The sequence below is a fragment of the Myodes glareolus genome, chromosome 25 (assembly GCF_982192425.1).
Source record: "Myodes glareolus chromosome 25, mMyoGla1.1, whole genome shotgun sequence".
NCBI lineage: Eukaryota > Metazoa > Chordata > Mammalia > Rodentia > Cricetidae > Myodes > Myodes glareolus.
This window is the reverse complement of record NC_142050.1, coordinates 37,529,084-37,551,352: the sequence shown is the minus strand read 5'-3', so window position 1 is coordinate 37,551,352 and position 22,269 is coordinate 37,529,084. Positions and strand designations below refer to the sequence as shown.

Genomic DNA, 22,269 nt, shown 5'->3' with positions numbered 1-22,269 from the left:
GCAAGGAGCCGGCGGCAGAACACATCTGCTTTCTCACCCTCGTGGAACAGTGAGCCCGAAGGCAGGAAGAACACATCTGCTTTCTCACCCTCGTGGAACAGTGAGCCTGAAGGCAGGAAGAACACATCTGCTTTCTCACCCTCGTGGAACAGTGAGCCTGAAGGCCCCATGGGCGCATTCCACGTTGCCAATGGAAGAGGTGAACGAAACGTGGCTTCCAAATGTCGTCAAGAGAAAAATGTCTTTCCATGTTCCTAAGGTGACCAAATACATCTCCGTGTGTAAGAATGTTCTGCAGATGTGAGAGAACCCTCCCTGCACTCGGGAGAGAGAGCAGGCAACATCTTGACTTGCTGCTTGTGGCCTCATCTGCACCAGGTGTGGTCCGGCTTGCATTCTTAGGCTGGGCTAGCCATGGCTCCCAGGGGCGTCATCACAGGTCAGACCAGCAGGTGTCAGTTAGGAAAGTACCAATCCGAGGACTGAAAGAAAATCTTGTCAGTGACTGAGCATTCAGAGCCACGGGCGGTGTTGATGTGGCTCGGCCTATGCTCCTGACCTGAAAGGAGCCTTGATATTGAAGCCGGCATGGGGAGCTGCGACCCTCCATTGCTATAGCAAACACCTCAGAGGATACGTATTTAAGGAGAAAAAAGACTTGTTTTGCCTCAAACTAAACCTCATTAATAGGTTACAGTTCAAGATCAATGGACAGTCCTTGCAGTGGGGAGGTGGAGGCAGGAGGATGGACGTTTGAGGTAATCTTTTCCTGTCTCAGAAACAAAACGAGGCCTAGTGAGATGACCTTAATTCGACCCCCTGAACCCACACAGTAGAAGGAGAAGACCAGTCCTCTAATCTCCACATAATGCGGTGCTACACACACAAGAAGTAAATTTATTTTTTAAGAACGTGTACGTTTAATACAGACAGATGCAGGCTGAATTATCCCCAAACGTCTCTGAGCCATGGTTGTATTGGGAACTTCTTATACAGAGAGGTTGTCATACGTTACCCCAGGTCCTTGTAAGGCAGTGCACAGTCGTTCAAGGAGTATCCTGGGGTGCAGATTCCCCCATCTTCTTCCATATGTGAAAATGCTAGGTGCTCCTGAAAATACTCATAAATAATAAATTTACTCTGTAAAAGCCTAACATTAAGAAGCCCTGTCTCAAAAAAAAGTCTAGCATTAACCACTTAGCCATCCATCCAGCTCAAGTATGACCATTTTAGAAATCAAGTTATATCAATAGCATGCCACAGAAAGAATATACCAACTTACGATCAGAAGACACACCTGTTCTCCTGCTTGGATTCCTTTATTCCCTCTTAAGTAAACATCCTTTATTGATTATATTTTTAATTATTTTACCTCATGAGTGTGGGTGTTTTACCTGTATGTGTTTCTGTGCAGCACCTTCATGCCCGGCAACCACAGAAGCCGACAGGGAATTCAGTACTGTGGAATTGGAGTTACAGATGGTCATAAGCCATCTTACAGGTGCTGGGACTCGAAACCCGGTCCTCTGGAAGAGCAGCCAGGGCTCTTGAGACAGCTTCGGGAATCGAATGCTTCCGGACCCTGCGGGCACCGGCGTGCATGTACACACACCCACACAGAGACACACACACATGCACAAAAGTAAAAATAAATCTTTAAAAAAAAGATGCTCGATGATGAAATTCAAAAGCATCTTATCTAAGTCAAATAAATAATTAATGTGTGAGCAGATCTGCTTCCCCAGTCACTGAGGAGGACAGAGAGGCAGAAAGTCAGGCAGGGCTGAGCTATAAGGACAGCGCCCAGGTCCTGAAGGCTCCCCTCCTTTGGAAGTACAGGCTGCGGGCTCCTTCCAAAAAAAAAAAAAAGGCTTTGTTTTCTTTCTTGAGCCTTTGCCAGAGAGGCATTGTTTTATGATTGATTGATTGCTTTCCTTTTTTTTTTTTTTGGAGTCCAACCCCTTACAAAGAGAAAGCTAGTATGTGGGGAGGAATTTTTTTTTCTCTTTTTTAATTGATTTTTATTGAGCTCTACATTTTCTCTGCTCCCCTCCCTGTCTCTCCCCTCCCCTTCAACCCTCTCCCATGATCCCCATGCTCCCAATTTACTCAGGAGATTTTGTCTTTTTCTACTTCCCATATAGATTAGATCTATGTATGTCTCTCTTAGGGTCCTCATTGTTATCTAGGTTCTCTGGATAGTGGATTGTAAGCTGGTTTTCTTTATGTTTAAAAACCACTTATGAGTGAGTACATATGATATTTATCTTTCTGGGTCTGGGTTACCTCACTCAAAATTATGTTTTCTAGATCCATCCATTTGCCTGCAAATTTCAAGATGTTATTTTTTTCTGCTGTGTAGTACTCCATTGTGTAAATGTAGCACATTTTCCTTATCCATTCTTCGGTTGAGAGGCATTTAGATTTTCAGGTCTGGCTGATATGATAAATAATGCTGCTATGAACATAGTTGAGCGTGTGTCCTTGTGGTACAATTGAGCATCCTTTGGTTATATACACAAAAGTGGTATTGCTGGGTCTTGAGGATGGTTGTTTCCTAATTTTTCTTAGAAATCACCATACTGAAATCCAAAGCCAGTTTGCACTCCCACCAGCAATGGAGGAGAATGGAGGAATGTTCCCTTTACTGGTATGTGGGGAATTTTAACTAGACTGTAAGCTTTAGTGGGTATATTTAAAGGGATTGAAAAAAAGAAGGCTCTTTTTTTTGTTTGTTTGTTTTATTTTGTTTTGTTTTTCGAGACAGGGTTTCTCTGTAGCTTTGGAGCCTGTCCCAGAACTAGCTTTGTAGACCAGGCTGGCCTCGAACTCACAGAGATCTGCCTGCCTCTGCCTCCCGAGCGCCACCACCGCCCTGCTGAAAAAATAATGCTTTGGAAGTGCGGCAGTGGCAGGAGAGGTGTCGGCAGCTTGGCACTCGCCCTTGCAGAGGGCACAATGTGGTCCCCAGCACCATGTGGAAATTACACAAGCAGCTGTACCTCTCATTCCAGAGGGTCTCCCCAACTCCCTCTTTTCACCTCTGTAGGCACCAGACACACACGGGACACAGACATACATGCAGGCAAAACACCTAAACGTATAAAAGTAAATAAAATCTTTAAAAAATTATGTGAACTCTCATATATCTATATTCTTGCTTTAAATTTGTATAGACTGTTTTAGGGCTATTACATTTTTTAATAGCTGGAGATGGTATACTTCTATAATGCCAGTCTGAGGCAGAATTGCCATAAATTCTAAGTCAGCCTCACAAACACATACATGTACATACACACACATAACGCGCACACACACCCTGTTTCAGAAAACAAAAATAGTAGTAATTAAGCCCATATGGTTAATAGGAAGTTCTACTTTTATAGGAAACAGTTGGGTGAGGAAATGTGTTATTAATATTCTTTTATTATACCTCTTGGTCAGCAGTCTGAATCACAAGGTCAAATTGCCCAAGGGGAAATGAGTCCCCACTTGTGTGAAAAACATCTAAATACTATTATTTATCATATTAGATTGCAGACCAGCCCACAGACGGTTGGTTTTGGTGCATCAGAGATGTCCCCATGTTTACTGGATGAGACTCCCAGTACACCACATTAGGGGAATAGACTGTCTCCCAGACCTACAAAGTGACAGTGAAGCTCCCAAATAAGACTAGACTTGTCATCTTATTAATTATTTTACTTTTTTTAGATTGTTTTTGTGTGACCGGGTAGTAGTGACACACACCTTTAATCCTAATGCTTGGGAGGCAAAGGCAGGAGGATCTCTGTTTGGGACCAGCCTGGTCTATGTGCAAGTATTGCCATGTGTGTGCAGGTGACAGTGGAGACCAGAGGGATGCGAAGTCTACAGAGCTGAAGGTACAGGTGGTTGTGAGCCTCCCGACGCGGCTGCTTGGGACTGCAGTCACTTCCTAAAGGAATGATACGTGTTCTTAACACTGAGCCATCTCTCCAGCCTGGATTATTTTTTTTTTTTTAAGAACATGTTTGTGTGTGTGTGTGTACGCGCGCGCGCCTGTAGAGGTAAGGGGAGAGACTGCATGAGTCAGTTTTCTCTTACCATGTGGATTCTGGTGATCAAACTCAGATTGCCAGTCTTGGCAGCAAAGTACCTTTACCCACGGAGACATTTAGCCAGCCTATTTTAATCATCAGGGATAAAAAAAGCAAAGAAAAACAGTGAACAAGAGCAGCGTAGTCCATACATACCCCGGTGAATGAGGCATCCCCATGGCTGTGGCTGACTACGAGTGTCTTCTCTGCCTCTCCACTTCCAGCCTCCGCTGCCCATTTGAACTTACTCTTGGAATATGGCACCAGAATATGCCATCTGCTGGTCCCCTGGAGCCTGGGATTTTAGGACTAGGATGGGAAACGAGTTCACTTAGTGTCGTCTGTTTGAGACTAAAGCTACCTGGGAGTACCCCAAAGGAGGATGTTTGTGGCTCTGCTTCCTTTGTGTGGAGAGTTGTGCAGGGACCAAGTGCAGCCAGTGCTTCTCAAGGATGGAGACGGAGTCTCACTCAACTTGGCATCCTCTAGAGCATCCTGGACACAGCTTGGCACAAGTCTGAAAGAAAAAGAAGACAGAGAACTGTCTGGCTCCCATGGAGCAAGGTTGCATGGTGGGGGGGGTTGGTCTGTGGAGCCAGAGTGCAGGCTGTAGAGAGCAGGGATGACGGGGTGAAGATTGACTGCTCTCCCCTCCCCCACGTCCCGTGTGGCTATCTGCCAGACAAGGACAGAAAGGCAGTGTCTGTGGGCCCAGCCACATGGAGAGGCTCCAAAAGCTTCAGCTGTGTGAGTGTTGTGAGAGGGACAATGAGTTCCTTCCTGTCCCCGAAAGGCCTTTCGGGGCTCCCCTCCACCATGAGATGGGTGGGTCCAAGCGTCTGGCTTCACTGAAAAACTGGGCTCAGTTACACCACAGACTTATTACAGAATATATGGTGCTGGGTTGCTGTAAAGTAATAGCTAGCTAGGCTCCCGGACAGCCGAGGCTCCAGCCCTCCCCAAACACCAAGTTTGGTGGCTTTGTCAGCTCCAGGCATTGTTCAGCTCATGGGTCCCTCCCTGCCTTCTTCCTCTTAAAAACAATTTTGTTATACATGTGTTTATTTGTGTGTGCATGCATGCTCACGTAGAAGTCAGAGGACAACTTGTAGGAGTTTGCTCTTCCTACTGCCATGTGGTGTCCAGAGATTGACTCAGGTCACCAGGTTTGGTGGCAACCCCCTGAGCCATCTCACCTGGCCATGCATGTCTTCCTCTTCATAATGTGTGGTCCATAGGTACTGTATTTTACATATTTTTTATGTTCAAATTAATTAAATTTGTTTATGTTATTGTCTTGTCTATAAAAAGACACAATGATCAAGTCTTTTTTTGGTTTTTCAAGACAGGATTTCACTGTGTGTGCCTGTCTGTCTGTCTGTCTGTCTGTCTGTCTCTCTCTCTCTCTCTCTCTCTCTCTCACACACACACACACACACACACACACACACACACACACACACACACACCGGCTGTCCTGAAACTCACTCTATAGGCCAGGCTGACCTCTAACTCACAGCTCCATCTGACTCTGCCTCCCAACACAGGCTTTAATGTGTTGCCACCACTCGGCTATGACCAACTCTTATAAAGGAAAGCATTTATTTGGGGGCTTGCTTACAATTTCAGAAGCTTAGTTCACGATCATCGTGGCAGGGCGTGTGGTGACGTGAATAGTGCTAGAACAGGAGCTGAGAATTTACATCCCAGTCCCCAGGCAGCAGCCAGAGAGAGAGAGAGAGAGAGAGAGAGAGAGAGAGAGAGAGAGAGAGACTGAGCCTGGCTTGGGCTTTTGAAACCTTAAAGGCCACCACAGCAACTCACTCCTCCAACAAGGAGACACCTCCCAATCCTTCTGAACAGTTCACCATGGAGAGTAAGCATGAAGCTGTATGAGCCAACGGGAGTCATTCTCATTCAAGCCCCCACATTTGTTTATTTATGTCTCTGACCTTTCCCTCCTGGTACCTAACATCTATAAGCATGTCTTGGAACACAGCCCTTTGATTTCTTTGGGGAAGTTCTGAGCCAGGACATTGAATATCCACACTGTTGCCTGGCAGGTTTATTAGCCTCGAAGAAAGGGTAGAAATGTTGAAAGCCTGGGGAGATCATATGACATCATCCTTCTGCGGCAGGGTTTCTGAATGGTATCTTCTTGCTACCTCCAATTCTGGGTGGAATCTCCTAGAGATATAAACACTGTGGGGCGGGGTGGTAATACCTGCTTCCTTCTGAGGGAGGTGGCCCCTGTTACTCGCTGAGTGTGTATCCCTGTTCCTCTAGGCCACCTGGAGCCTCTCTCGATGCTGACATGGTGACAGTGAGCAGGCAGGCCACAGGCAGCCACAGCTGGACTGGAACTCTGAGCTACAGATTGGCTAACAAGTAAGAGCCTCCCTTTGCATATACCCTGACAGTATGGAGGATGAGCGAGCTCAGTCTCCTTCCCTCCTCCCTAAGAGTGTAGGAACTGAATAGTTTTTCACCCCCTTCCTTGACTAAGGGGTATCCCTTTCCTGAGCTTCTCCTTGAACTGCCTTCATTGGAGAAGGGAGCAGAATGGTTGAGAGGGTCTGGGTATTGCGGAGTGGGGGTTGTGAATCTCCCAGTGCCTGAGGGAGTGTTGCGTTCCAAGCCAAAGTGTATTTTTCTAGCTAATAGACTCACAGGTTTCTCCCTCATCTCTGAACCCTGCAGCTTTGCAGCCGTAGCTGTCCACGTAGCCCGCCCTTCCCATCTTCTGTAAGCAGGGAGCCTTTTCCCCATACTGCTCACGTTCCGTTAGCGCTGAACTCATCACGGCTCTGTGACCCAGATGCTAGAATCCTAGAAACGGGAACTCCAGATACCCATGGGTAGCAGAGTCTGTGGAGAAGACTGTCTGCTGTGGAGACAGTTAAAATATGTCTCCATCCTTTAGCCCTCTTGCTTGACCTCAGTAAATACAGCATGTTTTTCTGACAAGCCAGTCTCTCTTCTTCAGGTACTCTTGAGTCATTCTAGGTGTTTGGGATCTTAAATGAATACTGCAGTGGTCACAGTGGCCATCAGTTGAGTCCCTTGGGCATAATATATTTATTAATCTATTAATTTATCAAACATTATGTATTGAAAACCTGCCATATACCAGGAATGATAAACAAAACCAGTTTGGCTTCTTTACTTAAAAAGCTCCAGTCTAAGGAGATAGTATTCTGACCTGCAGAAGAAAAAGAAAACAGGACTATGGATATAGCTTGGTGGTAGAGCCCACCCAACGTACTCAGATCCCTGGATTCAGTCTTTACAGTGAGAAAGAAAAGCATAGTAAGGACTCAAACCCAAGGCCTTGTGCCCCAAAGCCCCTGCATTTATCTGTCACCTGTTGTCTACCGTGCATGACTGTGTGGTCTGTAGTCATCAGCTGTGGGCAGCACGCACTGATCTGATGGTCGTGTTTTCACGCATCTGTCCTCTGCGTCCATCTTGCTATGAGAAAAGAAGCTGTAAGTTCTGCCTTTTCAGTTCTTAGGGAAACAGCAATGGACTGTGATCCTGCCTACAAATGAAGTTCATGCTACTGTCTTGAGGACCATTAAAACAATTTTTTCCAGTGATGGAGAGGTGGCTCAGAGCTCTTAAGTCTCTCTCTCTCTCTCTCTCTCTCTCTCTCTCTCTCTCTCTCTCTTTTTAAGATTTATTTATTTATTATGTATACAGTAGTCTTGGTATTCTGTCTGCATGCCTGCCTGCAGGCCAGAAGAGGGCGCCAGATCTCATTACTAATGGTTGTGAGCCATCATGTGGTTGCTGGGAACTGAACTCAGGACCTTTGGAAGGGCAGGCAGTGCTCTTAACCACTAAGCCATCTCTCCAGCCCGAGATCTTAAGTCTCTTACAGAAGACCCTGGTTCAGCTCCCACCACCCACACAGCAGCTCACAACCATCTGTATTTCTGGTTCCGAGGTGCAGCGCCCTCTTCTGGCCTCCATGGACACCAGGCATACATATGATACACATACATATATGCAGGCAAAACAGTCATGCATAAAGTAAAAATAAAATAAATACTATTTTCCTTCGTACTCTTTTTTAATTTAATTATTTATTATTTATACAGTGTTCTATCTGCATGCCAGAAGAGGGAACAAAATCAAGTTACAGATGGCTGTGAGCCACCATATGGTTGCTGGGAATTGAACTCAGGACCTCTGGAAGAGCAGCCAGTGCTCTTAGCCTCTGAGCCATCTCTCTAATCTCTTTCTTTGTACTCTTACAGATCCCAATTGTTGTTTTCAAAAAGTTCTGCTTTGATAGCCATGGAAAGCGTGTTTGCGTTCTCACAAGCCTAAAATTTATACTGTGCAACCAAGATCAGCAGCATAATTTGTGAGCCGATGACGTCACTAAGGGAGAGGTCTTCTATAAACAGCTCTTGGTCTCTGGGATGGAAAGTTATCGTAACAGGATGGATGCAGCTGCTAGTTGTTCATCTCTCACTGTGGATCTTAGCTGGGGTTTCTCAGTCGCTATCCAGTCAGGTTTATACAAACTCAGGAAATGTGCCCCGTTAGCTTCATGTCTGTTGACTGAGCCCGCCCATCTAATCGCCATGCCTCACAGTAGTCTCTGCTGTGCACGAATGGTTTGTACTTTGAAACACATACATTCTCATTCTCAGTAAGTGTGCTTCAGATGTCTGCTTCCTAAAGGGTTTGGAGCGTCCTTATGGTGCTAACCTCCTATTTAGAGGTGCGTCATCCCACATGGCTCTCTAGACAGCTTTCTGCAGTCATAGAGAACCTCATCTGTCCACTGGGGCATCTAAAGGAGAGAGGCTTTCATTCCATCGGATTCAAGTTCAGATAACCCCACTGGCCGGTGGAGACCGTATAGGACAGAACATGTATATATAGGCCATGTATAAAATCTCCTCCATGCTGATTCACACATTTACTCAGGCAACAGATCCTTCCTGCCTCCTGCTCTGCCAGGGCTATCCTAGAAGCCAGGGAAGCAGCTGTAGACAGAACGAGCCCTCTCTCGCCGAGAGCCATTTCAGTGAGATTTGTGCTCCAGAGAGTGTCCTGAGATACCATGACTTCACACCCCAACTCAGGGCAGTTGGTGAAGCCCAGGGTTAGCAAAAATTGAAGGATTTAGCAGGGCGGTGGTGGCACTCTTGGGTGCATCTCTGAGACTGAAGCCAGCCTGGTCTACAGCGTGGGAGATAGCTGAGTCAGTAGAGAACCTACTGTGTGACATGAGATCCTGGGACCCTGTGTGAAAAGCTGCCTGTGGCAGTTTATGACACCAGCCTTGGGGGAAAGACACAGGCGGTTCCCAAGGGCTCAGTGACCAGCCAGTTCACCCTAATCAGTGTTCCAGGCCAGTGAGAAACCCTGTCTCAAAAAACGCATACATATATAAATAAATTAATTTAAAAAAATAGCTTCAGAGGCCGGAGAGATGACTCAGCAGTTAAGAGTACTGGTTCCTCTTACAGAGAACCTGGGTTCAGTTCCCAGCACCCTCATGGTTGCTGGCGACCATCTTTTAACTCCAGATCCAGGAAATCTGAAGCCCTCTTCTGACCTCCATGGGCACCAGGCACACACAGTTAACAGACATACATGCAGGCAAACCCCCATACACATAAAAATTTAAAATGATAAAATCTTAAAAAGGAAAACAACAGCAACAGAGAAAACCGATAACTTCAGTGTTGTGGTTGGCAGTTAGTGTGTAATACTTACACCTGAGTTCTGGTTGCTGTCCAGGACTGGCTGAGAACAGTGACGTAAGGACCCCTCACCTTCTGTTTGTCTCTCTGGTACAGGGTCAAGGCAGCAGGTTCAAAGCCTGGGGAAGCTCCCGGAAGGCAACCATTTGGGAGATCTGTTTCTTTTCGAGAGTCTAATCCAGCACTGCCCTTGGGAAGGAGTCCCCCAAGGAACCCCCACAGCCTCATGCTGGAGGCAAGAGTGGACATGCTCGGCTCCAGCATGATCATCAATGGCCCGGCTGCAGACCTAGGTGCTAAAGAGGCCAGCAGGCCCTTGAAGAAGCAGTCTGGCAGCGTCCAGAACCCTGGACCATCCACCCGAGCCCGAGCCCAACCCCTCAGCATAAAGGACAAGATATCCAAGTGGGAAGGCAAGAAGGAGCCACCCACTCCTGAGCCTGCCAGGCAAACAGAGGGCCAAGAGAACTACTTGCCACCCTGCGGGGTAGAGCGGAGAGGCAGCGAGGTCACCAGAACAAAGAATGGGTTGAGGCTTGAAGCAGAGAGCTTGGAAAATGACAGCAGAAGGACAGCTAGGACCGCGTGTCAGGACACAGACCGGTGGCCCGGCCTGAGGCAGAGTGATGGGCAGCCGGAGCCCGGCCAGCGCCGAGGTCTGGAGCTGAAGCCCAGTGACTTGCGCTTTCAGAGTGACCACCTCTCCGTGCTGAAACAGGTCAGGAGACTGGAGAAGGCCTTGAAGGATGGCTCCGCCGGCTTGGACCCCCAGCTGCCAGGGACTTGTTATTCCCCACACTGTCTGCCTGACAAAACAGAAGAGGACCAACGCATTCCCGAGAGCCCTGGAAGTGGGGGTGCCTTAGCAGCTGACCGCAGGGCCCACCACTGGGAAGACAAGGAGCCAGGCCCTGAGGCTTCAGAGGAGTGTAAAGGCCAGGAGAGTGTATACCCGGGCTCCAGGCAGTGTCCCCCAAAGCCTTTCATCAACCCCCTTCCCAAGCCCCGCAGAACGTTCAAACACGCGGGAGAAGGGGACAAGGACGGCAGTCCGGGGAGCTCAGGCATCGGCTTCAGGAAGGAGAAGAGAAACCTGCCTCCCCTGCCCTCTCTACCTCCCCCGCCCCCACCGCTGCCCTCCTCCCCGCCTCCCACTTCCGTGAATAGAAGACTGTGGACTGGGAGGCAGAGACCCAGTGCTGACCACAGGTAGGTACTCACCAGAGGACTCTGTTGTTGCCTGTGTCCCTTTGCCACTGCCCTGTCTCAGCCGGATGACTTGTCTCATTCACCTGGGGCTCCGAGTCAGTCAAGTATTCATGGAGTGAGGCAGCTTGTAGATCGGCCTGGAAATGTGGTAACTGGTGTGTTTAGCTCTTGTTCTCACAAAAGGAAGTTTACGGACTGGAGAGATGGCTCAGAGGTTAAGAGCCCGCTGACTGCACTTCCAGAGGTCCTGAGGTCAGTCCCAGCAACCACATGGTGGCTCACAATTGTCTGTAATGAGATCTGGTGCCTTCTTCTGGTGTGGTGTGCAGGCGTACATGCAGGCAGACTATCTATAGATGGATAGATAGATGATTGATTGATAGATAAATAGATAGATAGATAGATAATAGATAGATGAATAGATAGATAAAAAGAATGTTTGTTCTAAATACTTTCCTCTGTAGGCAGACACAGTGTGGTACAGGCCTTTAATCCCAGCTCTTGGGAGTTTAAGGCAGGAGGATCATAAGTTCAAAGCCAGCCTGTGCAACATAGCAAGTTCTAGGCTGGCTTAGGCAACTTAGTGAGGTCCTGCCTCAAAACAACAAAATTACCTTTCAGGTGTGATAAGAACTTGTAATTGTTACCAAAAGTTAAGTGAAAACATTTGTGAAGCTGTCCGCTTCCTTGTTTACCTTTTTCTTCTTTCAGAGCGTGTGTGTGTGTGTGTGTGTGTGTGTGTGTGTGTGTGTGTGTGCGCACGCACACGCGCGCGTGTTCAGAATGGGTGAGGAGGCCAGAGCAGACATCCTGTGTCTTCCTCGATTGTTCTCCACTTTATTTCTTGGGACAGAATCTGTGTCTTTCCTTGACCCAGCTTGGCCCAGAGACCCCATGTCTCTTCCTCCAGAGTTTGGGGACTATAGGGGAACTGCAGTGTCCACATCAGGCTGGTCTGGAGCTCACAGATACCCCTGCCTCCCGAATGCTGGGATTAAGGGTGTGCACCACCGTTCCCAGCTGTTTTTTGTTGTTTGCTGTTGTTGAGACAAGGTCTTTGTAGGGGCCTTTGCAAGCTCTACAGGCGGCAGAGAAATGAATCTCAGAGGTGAGAAATTCAGTTCAGCACAAAGTAGCCGGCACAGGTTCAAACTTCTAGAGTCTGACCCCAGGAAGTTTATTTTAGACATACTTAGGTGGAGTACAATTTTGGGAAAAAAAAATTTCCTGGTAACAATTATGAGATACTCCTGAGAGCACAATAAAGCTGAAAGCGTGACTACATCAAAACTCTCTTGCAATGTACAGGTGGCCTCTATCATGAAGATGGGTTCTATGGCTTAAGGGCCCAGGATCTGGTGTGGTCTCTGACCCACACAGCACGGAGGTCAGCAGGCTATGAAGTGCAGGAGACACTTTTACTGCGGCTGGGTTGGTCCTATTGACTGAGAAACAAAGCCAAAGATAAAGGGAGGGAGAGTCTGGGATAAACGTTCTGGGGGATTTGGGTGAGGCCTGGCCCTACAGATAGCAAAGGTCACCTGGTTATTAAGAGCCTCGCTCCCAGCCTTCTGGGTGGAAAACACGCGTGCACATCCTTTCTGTGTGCTTAACGTTCCTGGTTTCCCTAGCGCTTGCCTATGTGCACAACTTCGAGCTCTCTGCAGGTCTTACTCTGTAGACAAAGCTGTCAGAGAACTCACTCTAGCTCAGGCAGGCCTTGAACTTGTGGTCATCCTGCCGTAGTCTCCCAAGTGCTGAGAGTACAGGTGTGAGTCACCGCGTCTGACTTCTTTTATTCCCTTACCTGCCTCTCAATTTTGCTTGGCATTTTCCACTTGGACTTTGGCCACTCATCCTCGACCTACTATTGCCCAGGGCCACCAGCAGCCTCGTCTCAGTAACTCCAATGGCCAATATCCTGTCATTTTCTTAGATGCTGTCTCTTCGTATTGAGGGCAGCTATTGTATCATCCTATCTTGAAACCCTGCCTTCATTTGGCTTCTGGGTCAGGCCCTTCCAGGTGAAGAAACCTCCTCACGTCTTTCCTTTGCTCCTTGTACCTGTTAGAACAGTACCTAGTATCTTAACCTGTCCCTACACCTGCCAGGCTCGGACCGAGGGCTCTCCCAACACTTCTTCCCTGATGGGCTCATCCCATCCCGTACATGTCACTAGCAAGTGTATTTGAGAGCTCCTCTCAGTCTCAGAAGTGTGCATTCATGCCCTGCGTGGTTCTCCGTGTGGTTGTCACTCCAGGCCACCGCCAACCATCTCCTCTCAGAGTAAACATCTTGTTAAATGACGTCATCCTTCATTTAGTCACTTACCCAAGAGCTAGTCGCTCTCTTGGATTTTCTTTTTCACGTGCCCCTGACTAACCCAGGGCTAACCCAGCAATAAGTCCTTCAATCTTACTTTTAAAACTTGGTCTCAAATCTGATTATATTTCCTTGGACCCATTGCCCACCTCCCAGAATATTCCTGCAAGAAGCAATTTCCAGAAGTGAACTTGTGGCCTGCATTTACTCAGTGTTGTTTGTCAGCCAGGGGCTTTTGGTACAGATAACATGATTTTTTTTTTCTGTTCTCTTCAAGAGGAAAACAGTTTGCATATTCTAAAGTGTGTGTGTGTGTGTGTGTGTGTGTGTGTGTGTGTGTATTTTAGACAGGGTCTCTCTATGTAGTTTGGGCTGTTCTGGAGCTCACTATATAGACCAGGCTTGCCTCAAACTCAGAGATTCATCTGCTTCTACCTCCCCCAAGTACTGGGATTAATAGCATAAATTACAGTGCTTGGATATATATAATTATTTATATATATAATTCTTATATTTTTCTAAATATTCTCTCTATTACTGTCATGTTTCATATACCCTTAATACATGCTTTAAATTAGGATTATGTGTATCGTTTCTTCCTACATGACTTAATATTTTTATTGCAATTTTAGAGCTAGTTTGAATGACGTATGTCTGTGGAGGCGTGTACCTGTGAGTGCCGGTGTCCCTGGAGGGCAGAGGCACTGAGCCCCCGGGAGCTGGAGTTATAGTCTGTCGTGGGTCATGCTACAGGCCTGGTGCCAAGTGAACTCAGGTTCTCTGCAAGAACAATCTTTTTAGCCTCCTGTTTGTTTGTTTTTATATTTTGTTTTGTATCCCCCCAAGATATAGTCTCACTGTGTATCTCTGGCTGTCCTGAAACTCACTCTGTAGACCATGCTGGTCTCAAACTCAGAGATTCACTTGCCCCTGCTTCCCAAGTGCTGGCTGGGATTAAAGGTGTGCACTGCCATGGCCTGGCGAGGGCTCACATTTTCAAATGCAGACTGGGAGTAGGGAGAGGCAGTGAACTCCCAAAGCCCACCACAGTGACACATGTCCTTCAGCAAGGCCACACCTGCTAAGCCTCCCCAGACAGCACTGCCAACTGGGGACCAAGTCCAAACACATGAGCCCATGAGGGAATTCCCTCTCAGATCACACCATCCTGATGTGGGGCATGAAGTCCCAGTCTGCTCCTGTTTTAGCGTACGAGTGAATTCAGTTTGCTAATATTTGAAGATTTTTGTTCCAGTGTTCCATAAACAAGGCAGATCTACACTTGGGTGGTTTTATTTGCAGTGTGTCTGTGTCTGCACACATGTGCACAGGCCATGGTACACACGTGGAGGTCGGAGAACAGCCTGTAGGAGTAACTTCCCTCCTTCCGCCATCCAGAGTCTGAGGACCAAACTCGGGTCGTCAGATGTGGCAGCAAGCACCATCACCTCCATCACCTGAGAGCCTTTTCTTAAAAAAAAAAAAGAAAAGAAAGAAAGAAAGAAAGAAAGAAATTATTTTTATTTTTACTTTTGACAGGCAGGGTTTCATTATTTTGTGCACTGGAAACACTAGGAATGTTAACCATACAGGGTCGTCTCCTCAGTGGAGGAAAAGTTTACATGTTTTCCACCCAGAAGGCTGGGAGCGAGGCTCTTAATAACCAGGTGACCTTTGCTATCTGTAGGGCCAGGCCTCACCCAAATCCCCCAGAACGTTTATCCCAGACTCTCCCTCCCTTTATCTTTGGCTTTGTTTCTCAGTCAATAGGACCAACCCAGCCGCAGTAAAGGTGTCTCCTGCACTTCATAGCCTGCTGACCTCCATGCTGTGTGGGTCAGAGACCACACCAGATCCTGGGCCCTTAAGCCATAGAACCCATCTTCATGGTAGAGGCCACCTGTACATTGCAAGAGAGTTTTGATGTAGTCACGCTTTCAGCTTTATTGTGCTCTCAGGGTTGAGATATCTGTTACCAGGAACGTTTTTTCCCCCCAAATTGTACTCTACTTAAATATGTCTAAAATAAACTTCCTGGGGTCAGACTCTAGAAGGTTGAACCTGCACTGACTACTTTGTGCTGAACCGAATTATTTCTTCTTCTTCTTCCTCCTCCTCCTCCTCTTTCTTCTTCTTCTTCTCCCTCTTCTTCCTCTTCCTCCTCCTTCTTTTCTTTTTCTTCTTCCTTTTTCTTTTCCTTTTTTGTTTTTCAAGACAAGGTTTTCCTGTGTAGCTTTAGAGCCTGTCCTGGAACTAGCTCTGTAGACCAGGCTGGCCTCGAACTCACAGAGATCTGTTTGCCTCTGTCTCCTGAGTGCTGGGATTACAGGTGTACGCCACTACTGCCCAGCCCAAGGTTTTTTTTTGTTTGTTTGTTTTTTGTTTGTTTTTTTTTTTCCCTCATTTGGATCATATCTCTACTTGTAGGAACCCCCCTCCCCCCACAATGTAGCCCTGGCTGTCTTGGAACTCACTGTGTAGACCAGGCTGATTTCAAACTCAGATTCGCCTGCCTCTGCCTTCCAAGTACTGGGGTCCTGTGAGCCATTTTGCCCGCTGTATTTGTTCTGTTGTTGTTGTTCGTTTGTTTATTTAAATTCTTTTAAATTAAAAAAAAATTATATCTGGGATGGAGAGATGGCTTAGCAGTTAATAACGGTAGCAGCTCTTCCAAAGGACCTGGGTTCAATTCCCAACACCCACAGGGCAGCTCACAACTGTCTATAACTCCAGTTCTGGGGAATCTTGACAACTTCACACATATATACATGCAGGCAAAACAAAGACCCATGCACATAGAAATAATGTTTTAAAAAATTACATACATGGGTGTTTTGCCTGTATGTGTGTGTCTGTGCACCACATGCATGCCCAGTACCCACAGACTCCTGGAACTGGAGAAGCACAGGGTTGTAACCTACCGTGTCGGAGCTGGTAACCGAACTCAGATCCTGTGGAAAGACCAGCAAATGCTCTTAACCTGAGCCGTCTCTCCAGCCTGGCTTTTTGTTATTGTTGTTTTGTATGTTTGTTTGTCTTGTTAAATTAATACTCTGTGTGTGTGTGTGTGTGTGCGCACGCGCGTGCCTGCAGAGGTCAGAGGAGGGTGCTGGATCCTTTGGAGCGGGAGACAACTGATGAGGGTGCCTGGGAGTAGAACTCGAGTCCTCTAGAAGGGCAGCTGCTTTGAACTGCTCAGCCGCTTCCCCAGCTGTTCTAGTTTCTGTTGAAGGAGGAGCTGGCTTTGGTGCCAGGGATTAAACCCAGGGCCTTCTGCATGTTAAACTCATGGTCTTCCCCTGAGCCACATACCCTCCGCCTGCATCTCCAGTTCAGTCCTTTCCAACCCAGCCCCAAAGCCTGGCTGCCTTCATTACAGCCTTGTGCTTCCCTGAGTCATGCCCCTCCCCCCTCCCTCCCTGGGGCAGGTTGGTTGTGGAAATCTTTCCTCTGTGTCGTGGTTGGACAGACAGCTCAACCTGGTGAATCATCATTCTCGTTATCTTTTTTTTCTTCTTGCTACAATCTGCTGTTTCCAGCCTTCTAGCATTTTCTCTATAAGCAGCTAAAATTTCTTTGTTTCAGTCCAAAACTGAAATGTGTCTTGGCTAGTTCAGATACGTCACATGAGCTGCGTTTCAACATTCTGACTTTAGGCTCCTCGTTCTGTTTAAATACTACAGTGGAGGTGAGCAGGGCAAGATGCTCACTTTCTACACTTAAAAAAACAAAGTATGCTCTTTGTTATGGTCCTATCTCCTAGAGAAAGAAAAACGGCTTACCCCTGCATTTGGCAGACGTCCTGCCTTCTCTGAGTCAGGAGAGCCAAGCCAAGGCTGAAGAAAGAAATGATGAAGGATCCCGAGGCCGGGAGGGTTTGGGGTGACACAGCCGGTCTGGGGGCTTTGCAGACTGAAGTCACTGTGTTTTCTTTGGCCAGTCAGCACACCCCAACTGAGCCACACCAGGGGATGCTGATTCTTGGTTTGAGGAAAATGCCCTTTTTTTTCCTCTTCTCTCTGTCCTTTCCCCTCCTCCCTTCCCTTACCTGCCTCCTTCCTTTTCTTTTCTTTTCTTTTCTCCATTTCTCTAAAACCCCCGGAGATTAGCTACCAAAACTTAGGCCCTCGGCCTCACCCCTCACAGGTCAGGAAATTCCAAAGATAAGCATCGTCTAGTCACGTGAGCTGGGCTATGTATGTTTTATGGCATACATTTAATAACCCTGCAGGAATGCCTTGAGGCTGCCATGAAACAAAAGGAATTTTTTTTTTTGATGTAAGCGTCTCACATTCACAGAGAAGCATGCTCCAAATATTTTAACTTGAATATAGAGTTTTACATTTAAGTTCTGTTTTTAAACCTTTACAAAACCAAATAGCTCCACCCACTTTGATTTTAACTTTTCCGCTGATGGTTTTAACAACGGATAGATTGGTCCTTTCCCTGGGGCTTCCTCCACGGGCCTTGGGAGCGGTGGAAACCACGCACACACTGCACCACTGCTAAGTGATACGTGCTCTCCCCATTCCGGCTGGCAGGTCCACGGCAGTCTGACTGGACAGGACCCTGAGCTACATGGGTGCCAGCCTCTGAGGCAAGTCTGAGTTGCCACGTATAAAACATGACTTAGTTTAAGAACTTCGGGAGAGGGCCCGAGAGAGGCTCAGTGATTAAGAAGAGCTCTTGCTCCCCCACAGGATCCAAGTTCAGTTCCCAGCACCCATATCAGGGGCTCACAGTCACCTGTAACTCCTGCTCCAGGAGATGCTCTGACTCTGGCTTCGGCAGGCACCTGCACACACATAGATATAATAAACGTAAATCTTTAAAACTATTGTGAGTGTTTAGCCTGCATGTGTGTATGTGCACCGTGTCTGTGCTTGGTGCCCAGGGAGATGAGAAAGAGGGCCCTGGAGCCCCCGGAACTGGAAATACAGATGTCATAAACCACCCGTGGGTGCTGGGAACCAAGTCAAGTCCGCATAATCCCCATGTAAATCTTTAAAAAAAAAAAGGCTTGGGGACGCATGCCTATAATCTCCGCACTTGAGGGGCAGAAGCAGGGGGATGGATCTCTGTGATTTCGAGACCAGCCTAGTCTATAATAGTGTCTTCTAGGGCAGCCAGGGCTACATAACGAGACCCTGTGGCAAAAAAAAAAAAAAAAAAAAGGAATGAATTAATTAGTTTGAGGTTGGGAGTAAAATTGTTTTGAGAAGCTTGGTTTAACAGAGATTTACTTCACCAGTGTCTACGCTGGAAAACAAAGAGGACTTGGTTGTTCTGTGTTCCGAGAGCCTTCATTGTGTCTTCTCACCAGAAAGTGAGGATCACTGGGTCTCGGACACTGGTAATAGGCCTTCAGGTTTTTGCCTCCAGCAACTTCAGAGTTTCGGATCTTTATATGAAGATCTTTAATTATGGGACTGGACAGCTGGCTCAGTGGTTAGGGCACTGACTGCTCTTCCAGAGGACCTGGGTTCGATTCCCAGCACCCGCATGGCAGCTGTCGACTGTCTGTAACCCCAAGGTCTGACACCCTCACACAGAGATCCATGCAGGCAAAACATCAGTGTACATAAAATAAGAATAAATAAATTATTTTAAAAAAAAAAGATCTTTAATCAGATGGATTTTTCTGCAGATAAGAGATACGGATACTCACTTTTCCTTTCACCGTTAGTTGAAGAGGCTGTCTTCTAGTTTATGTTTTGACACATTAGTCAGATTCTGTGGCTGGGTGTTTACTCTGGGTCCTCCTCTCTGTTCCTTAAGTGTTTACATTTACATGTCTGGGGTTTTGTTTTGATTTTGGTTTTTTTTTGAGACAGAGTTGTACTCTGCAGTCCTGGTTGCTGTGTGGACCAGGCTGGCTTCAAATTTACAAAGGTCTGCTTGCCGGTCCCTCTAGAGTGCTGAGCCACCACATCTGGCTAAACACAGCTTTCTTCTTTTCATTGATAGCCGGGCATGGTGGTGCAGGCCTGTAGTCCCTGCCGCAGGAGGATTGCTGTGAGTACAAGATCAGCCTGTACTCTGCTTCAAAAAAAAAATCAGTTATGCAATCAATTAATCAATTAACTAATTAATCAAATACTCATTTACTTATCCAGCCAACAAATATTTACTGTGACTATATTTAGTGTTAGATATGGGAATGTATTAATGAGTAAGCTGACAGAGACCCTTCCCTGCTAGAGAACCCAGACTAACAGCAGAAGGACACAGCTGCTGGGTGAGGCTCCACGTGACTCCAGAGCCACGTGCTCCCAGGAAGCATACGGTGCTGTGGGAATGTTCAGCAGGTGAACCCAGCCTGCTAGGGAACAGGGCAGCTTGAGAGGAAGAGATGTGTAGATGCTCAGCGGGAGGAGGCGGCCGATGGACCGTCAGTGAGGGAACAGTTACAAGTTTCTTAGCGTTGGAGGAACTGAGGGCCAGGGGTCCCCAAGGATGGACGAGGAGACCGTGCGGTCTAATGGAGCCAATCCTAGAGCTCTAGAGACAAAGGGAGCACTGGGAAGAAACATGTCACTGCTTTGAAGGGGGCAGTCATCAGATTTGCATCTGTTAGGGCTCCCCTTGGCGACAGAGTGGGTGTCCTGGTCAGGTTGTGATGTAATTCCAGTGGGGGCCCTGGAGGAAGTGATCAGGTTTGAGTGGCTGGGGCGGTAGTGCGGTTAGTTGGTTAGGTGTAGGTGGGCCGGGAGAAGGGGCTCTGCAGAGGGCCTGCAGCTTCAGGCATAAACATCTGGTTGGCCTTCCAGGGGGCAGCTCTGAGAGAGGAACCTCTTTTGAGGCATGTTAATTTTGAGGTTCTTGCCCACTGCCTTAAATTAGCATTTCATTTATAAAAGTATGGAAAAGTCATTAGTAACCCTCACATAGTAATTGGACATTGGCCATAATTTTTTTTAGTGTTTTTTGAGACAATTTCATGATAGACTCCAGGCTGATCTCAAACTTGAGATCCCCTTCTTCAGCCCCCTGAGTACTGGTATTAGACTCCCATGGAGGGAGGGCTAGAAAAGAAAGGAACTAGGAAAGAAAGAAATAGAAAAAGAAATCCACTGGAGATGAATGTAGCGTGCTGGGGATGTCTCGTTGCTTGTCTAGTACCGTGAAGTCCCTAGCACCACATGGAATAGGCATGGTGTGCACACTAGTAATCCCAGCACTTGGGAGGCAGAGGCAAAAGAAGCAGAAGTTCAAAGCCGTCCTCAACTCCAGAGTGTATTGGATCAAGCCTGAGCTACAGGGGAGTTCATTACAATAGTGAGATCAGGGTCACATCTCTAAAGCCAACTGCCACGTGGTCCTTGGAGAGCCTGGAAGGCAAGAAGGAACTTCAAGGGGGTCACATCCTCTCCAGCTGTGAGCATCTGTAAGGCAGGGACTCCTTGCCTTTGCTTCACTAGTTTGGAGCACAGTGTGACCCACGGAAGGTTTTTAGTACCCCTGTGGGTGGTGTGGCACCTGAGTGTTGGGCACAGTTAGCTAGAGACCTGATCAGCTGTGCTTGTCATCCATTCGCCTTCGGAAATACCCTTCTCCTCCAAGTTACTACCTAAAGATGCTAAAACCTTTCTCAAGTCCAAAGTCGTTCGTAGAGAATTAGCACAGTGGACCAGTCGTTCATGCGAACAGGTTTCTCCTACCTGTGTTGTGGCCAGGCTGTTCTCACCCAAGAAAAGGAGACCAGGATGGGCTCCTTAGAGTTTTTTTATTAAGCCACACAGACCCTACTACAAGTCTAAAGAGGCGGCCCTGAGCTGAATGAGTAAGGAGGTTTATCCAAGTAAAAACCACAAGTTTGTTACATCCCCTTTATTGTTCTTTTTAAAAATATTATGATGATGGGATGTCCCGGGAAGCTCGCGGAGCAGCTGCTAATGGCTGTGGGTCCCCACAAGATCTCCAGGGTGGCAGCACCATGCGGCCGGAGAGTCAGGGTCCCCGGGCGAGCGGCAGAGTCAGGCGGCTGGATGCGGTGGATGGCAGAGTAAATAAACATAAGGCTATACATAAAACTAGACATTTATTACTTAAAGAAAGAAAAACATAGACAAACATAGAGAAAACAAAGACACACACACACACACAAGAGAAAAAATGGCTGCGGGGGGGGGGGGGGGGGGGAGGTCCAAAGTGGCTGGGGTGGGCGTGGTTAGTTCTTAAAGTGACCGCAGAAGACTAACACCCTTGATAGAGCTGTGATGGCTGTTAGCAAACATGACGAGATATGAACTTTTTTGTTTGTTTTGTTTATCGATATGAGGTTTATAGCCCTGGCTGTCCTGGAACTCGCTTTGTAGACCAGGCTAACCTCAGTCTCACAGAGATCTGCCTGCCTCTGCCTCCCAGGCTGGCTTCGAACTCACAGAGATCCACCTACCTCTCTGCCTCCCAAGCGCTGGGGTTAAAGGCGTGTACCACCACTCCTGGCTGAGGATATGGACTTTTAATAAGGCTAGGACAAAGTTGTGTCACCACAGCAATCCCTGTTTGATAGGGGAGCAAGAGGTTACAGAAACAGAACAGTGCAGGTGTACATGCCCGAGGGTCAGCCTGGCCTCAGTGATAGCCCCAGGTCAGGTCGGGATTAGCAAATATACTTCTCTCATTTCTGCCTGACCCTCAGCACCAGAGGACAGAAGTCTGTCCTGACACAGGACAGTGATAAGCCAGGCCTTGCAATAATTGCAGTTCTGCTTTTCTGTTGGTTCTGGAAACTCCTCCTTACCCCCCTGTCGATCTTACTTTGTGTTGATTTACAATGTTGCTTTTTAGATTTCACACTTTGGTCACTTGAAAACCAGCACCTTACTTAACACAGAGATGGACTCATCATTAGGAAACCCTGTGGTAATTTATTTTACAAATTAAGCTTTGCCACAGAGGCAGGTGGATCACAAGTTCAAAGGCCAACC

The 22,269-nt window shown here is 47.3% G+C and overlaps 1 protein-coding gene across 8 annotated transcripts in view; it reads left to right on the top strand.

The window, feature by feature from the left end:
• Dennd2a (DENN domain containing 2A) overlaps window positions 1-22,269 on the top strand; it is a 91,866-nt gene that overhangs the window by 25,172 nt on the left and 44,425 nt on the right. For 4 of the 8 annotated variants that reach the window (XM_085683744.2, XM_087901856.1, XM_087901857.1 and 1 more), the window contains exons 2-3: window positions 6,366-6,467; window positions 9,902-11,014. In XM_085683744.2, coding sequence (XP_085539870.2) covers window positions 6,394-6,467; window positions 9,902-11,014 — 1,187 coding nt within the window. In that variant the 5' untranslated portion in view covers window positions 6,366-6,393. Of the gene's footprint in view, window positions 1-2,628; window positions 2,651-6,365; window positions 6,468-9,901; window positions 11,015-22,269 lie in introns of those variants that run through there. The other 4 variants (XM_085683745.2, XM_087901859.1, XM_085683743.2 and 1 more) reach the window with 3 other exon arrangements.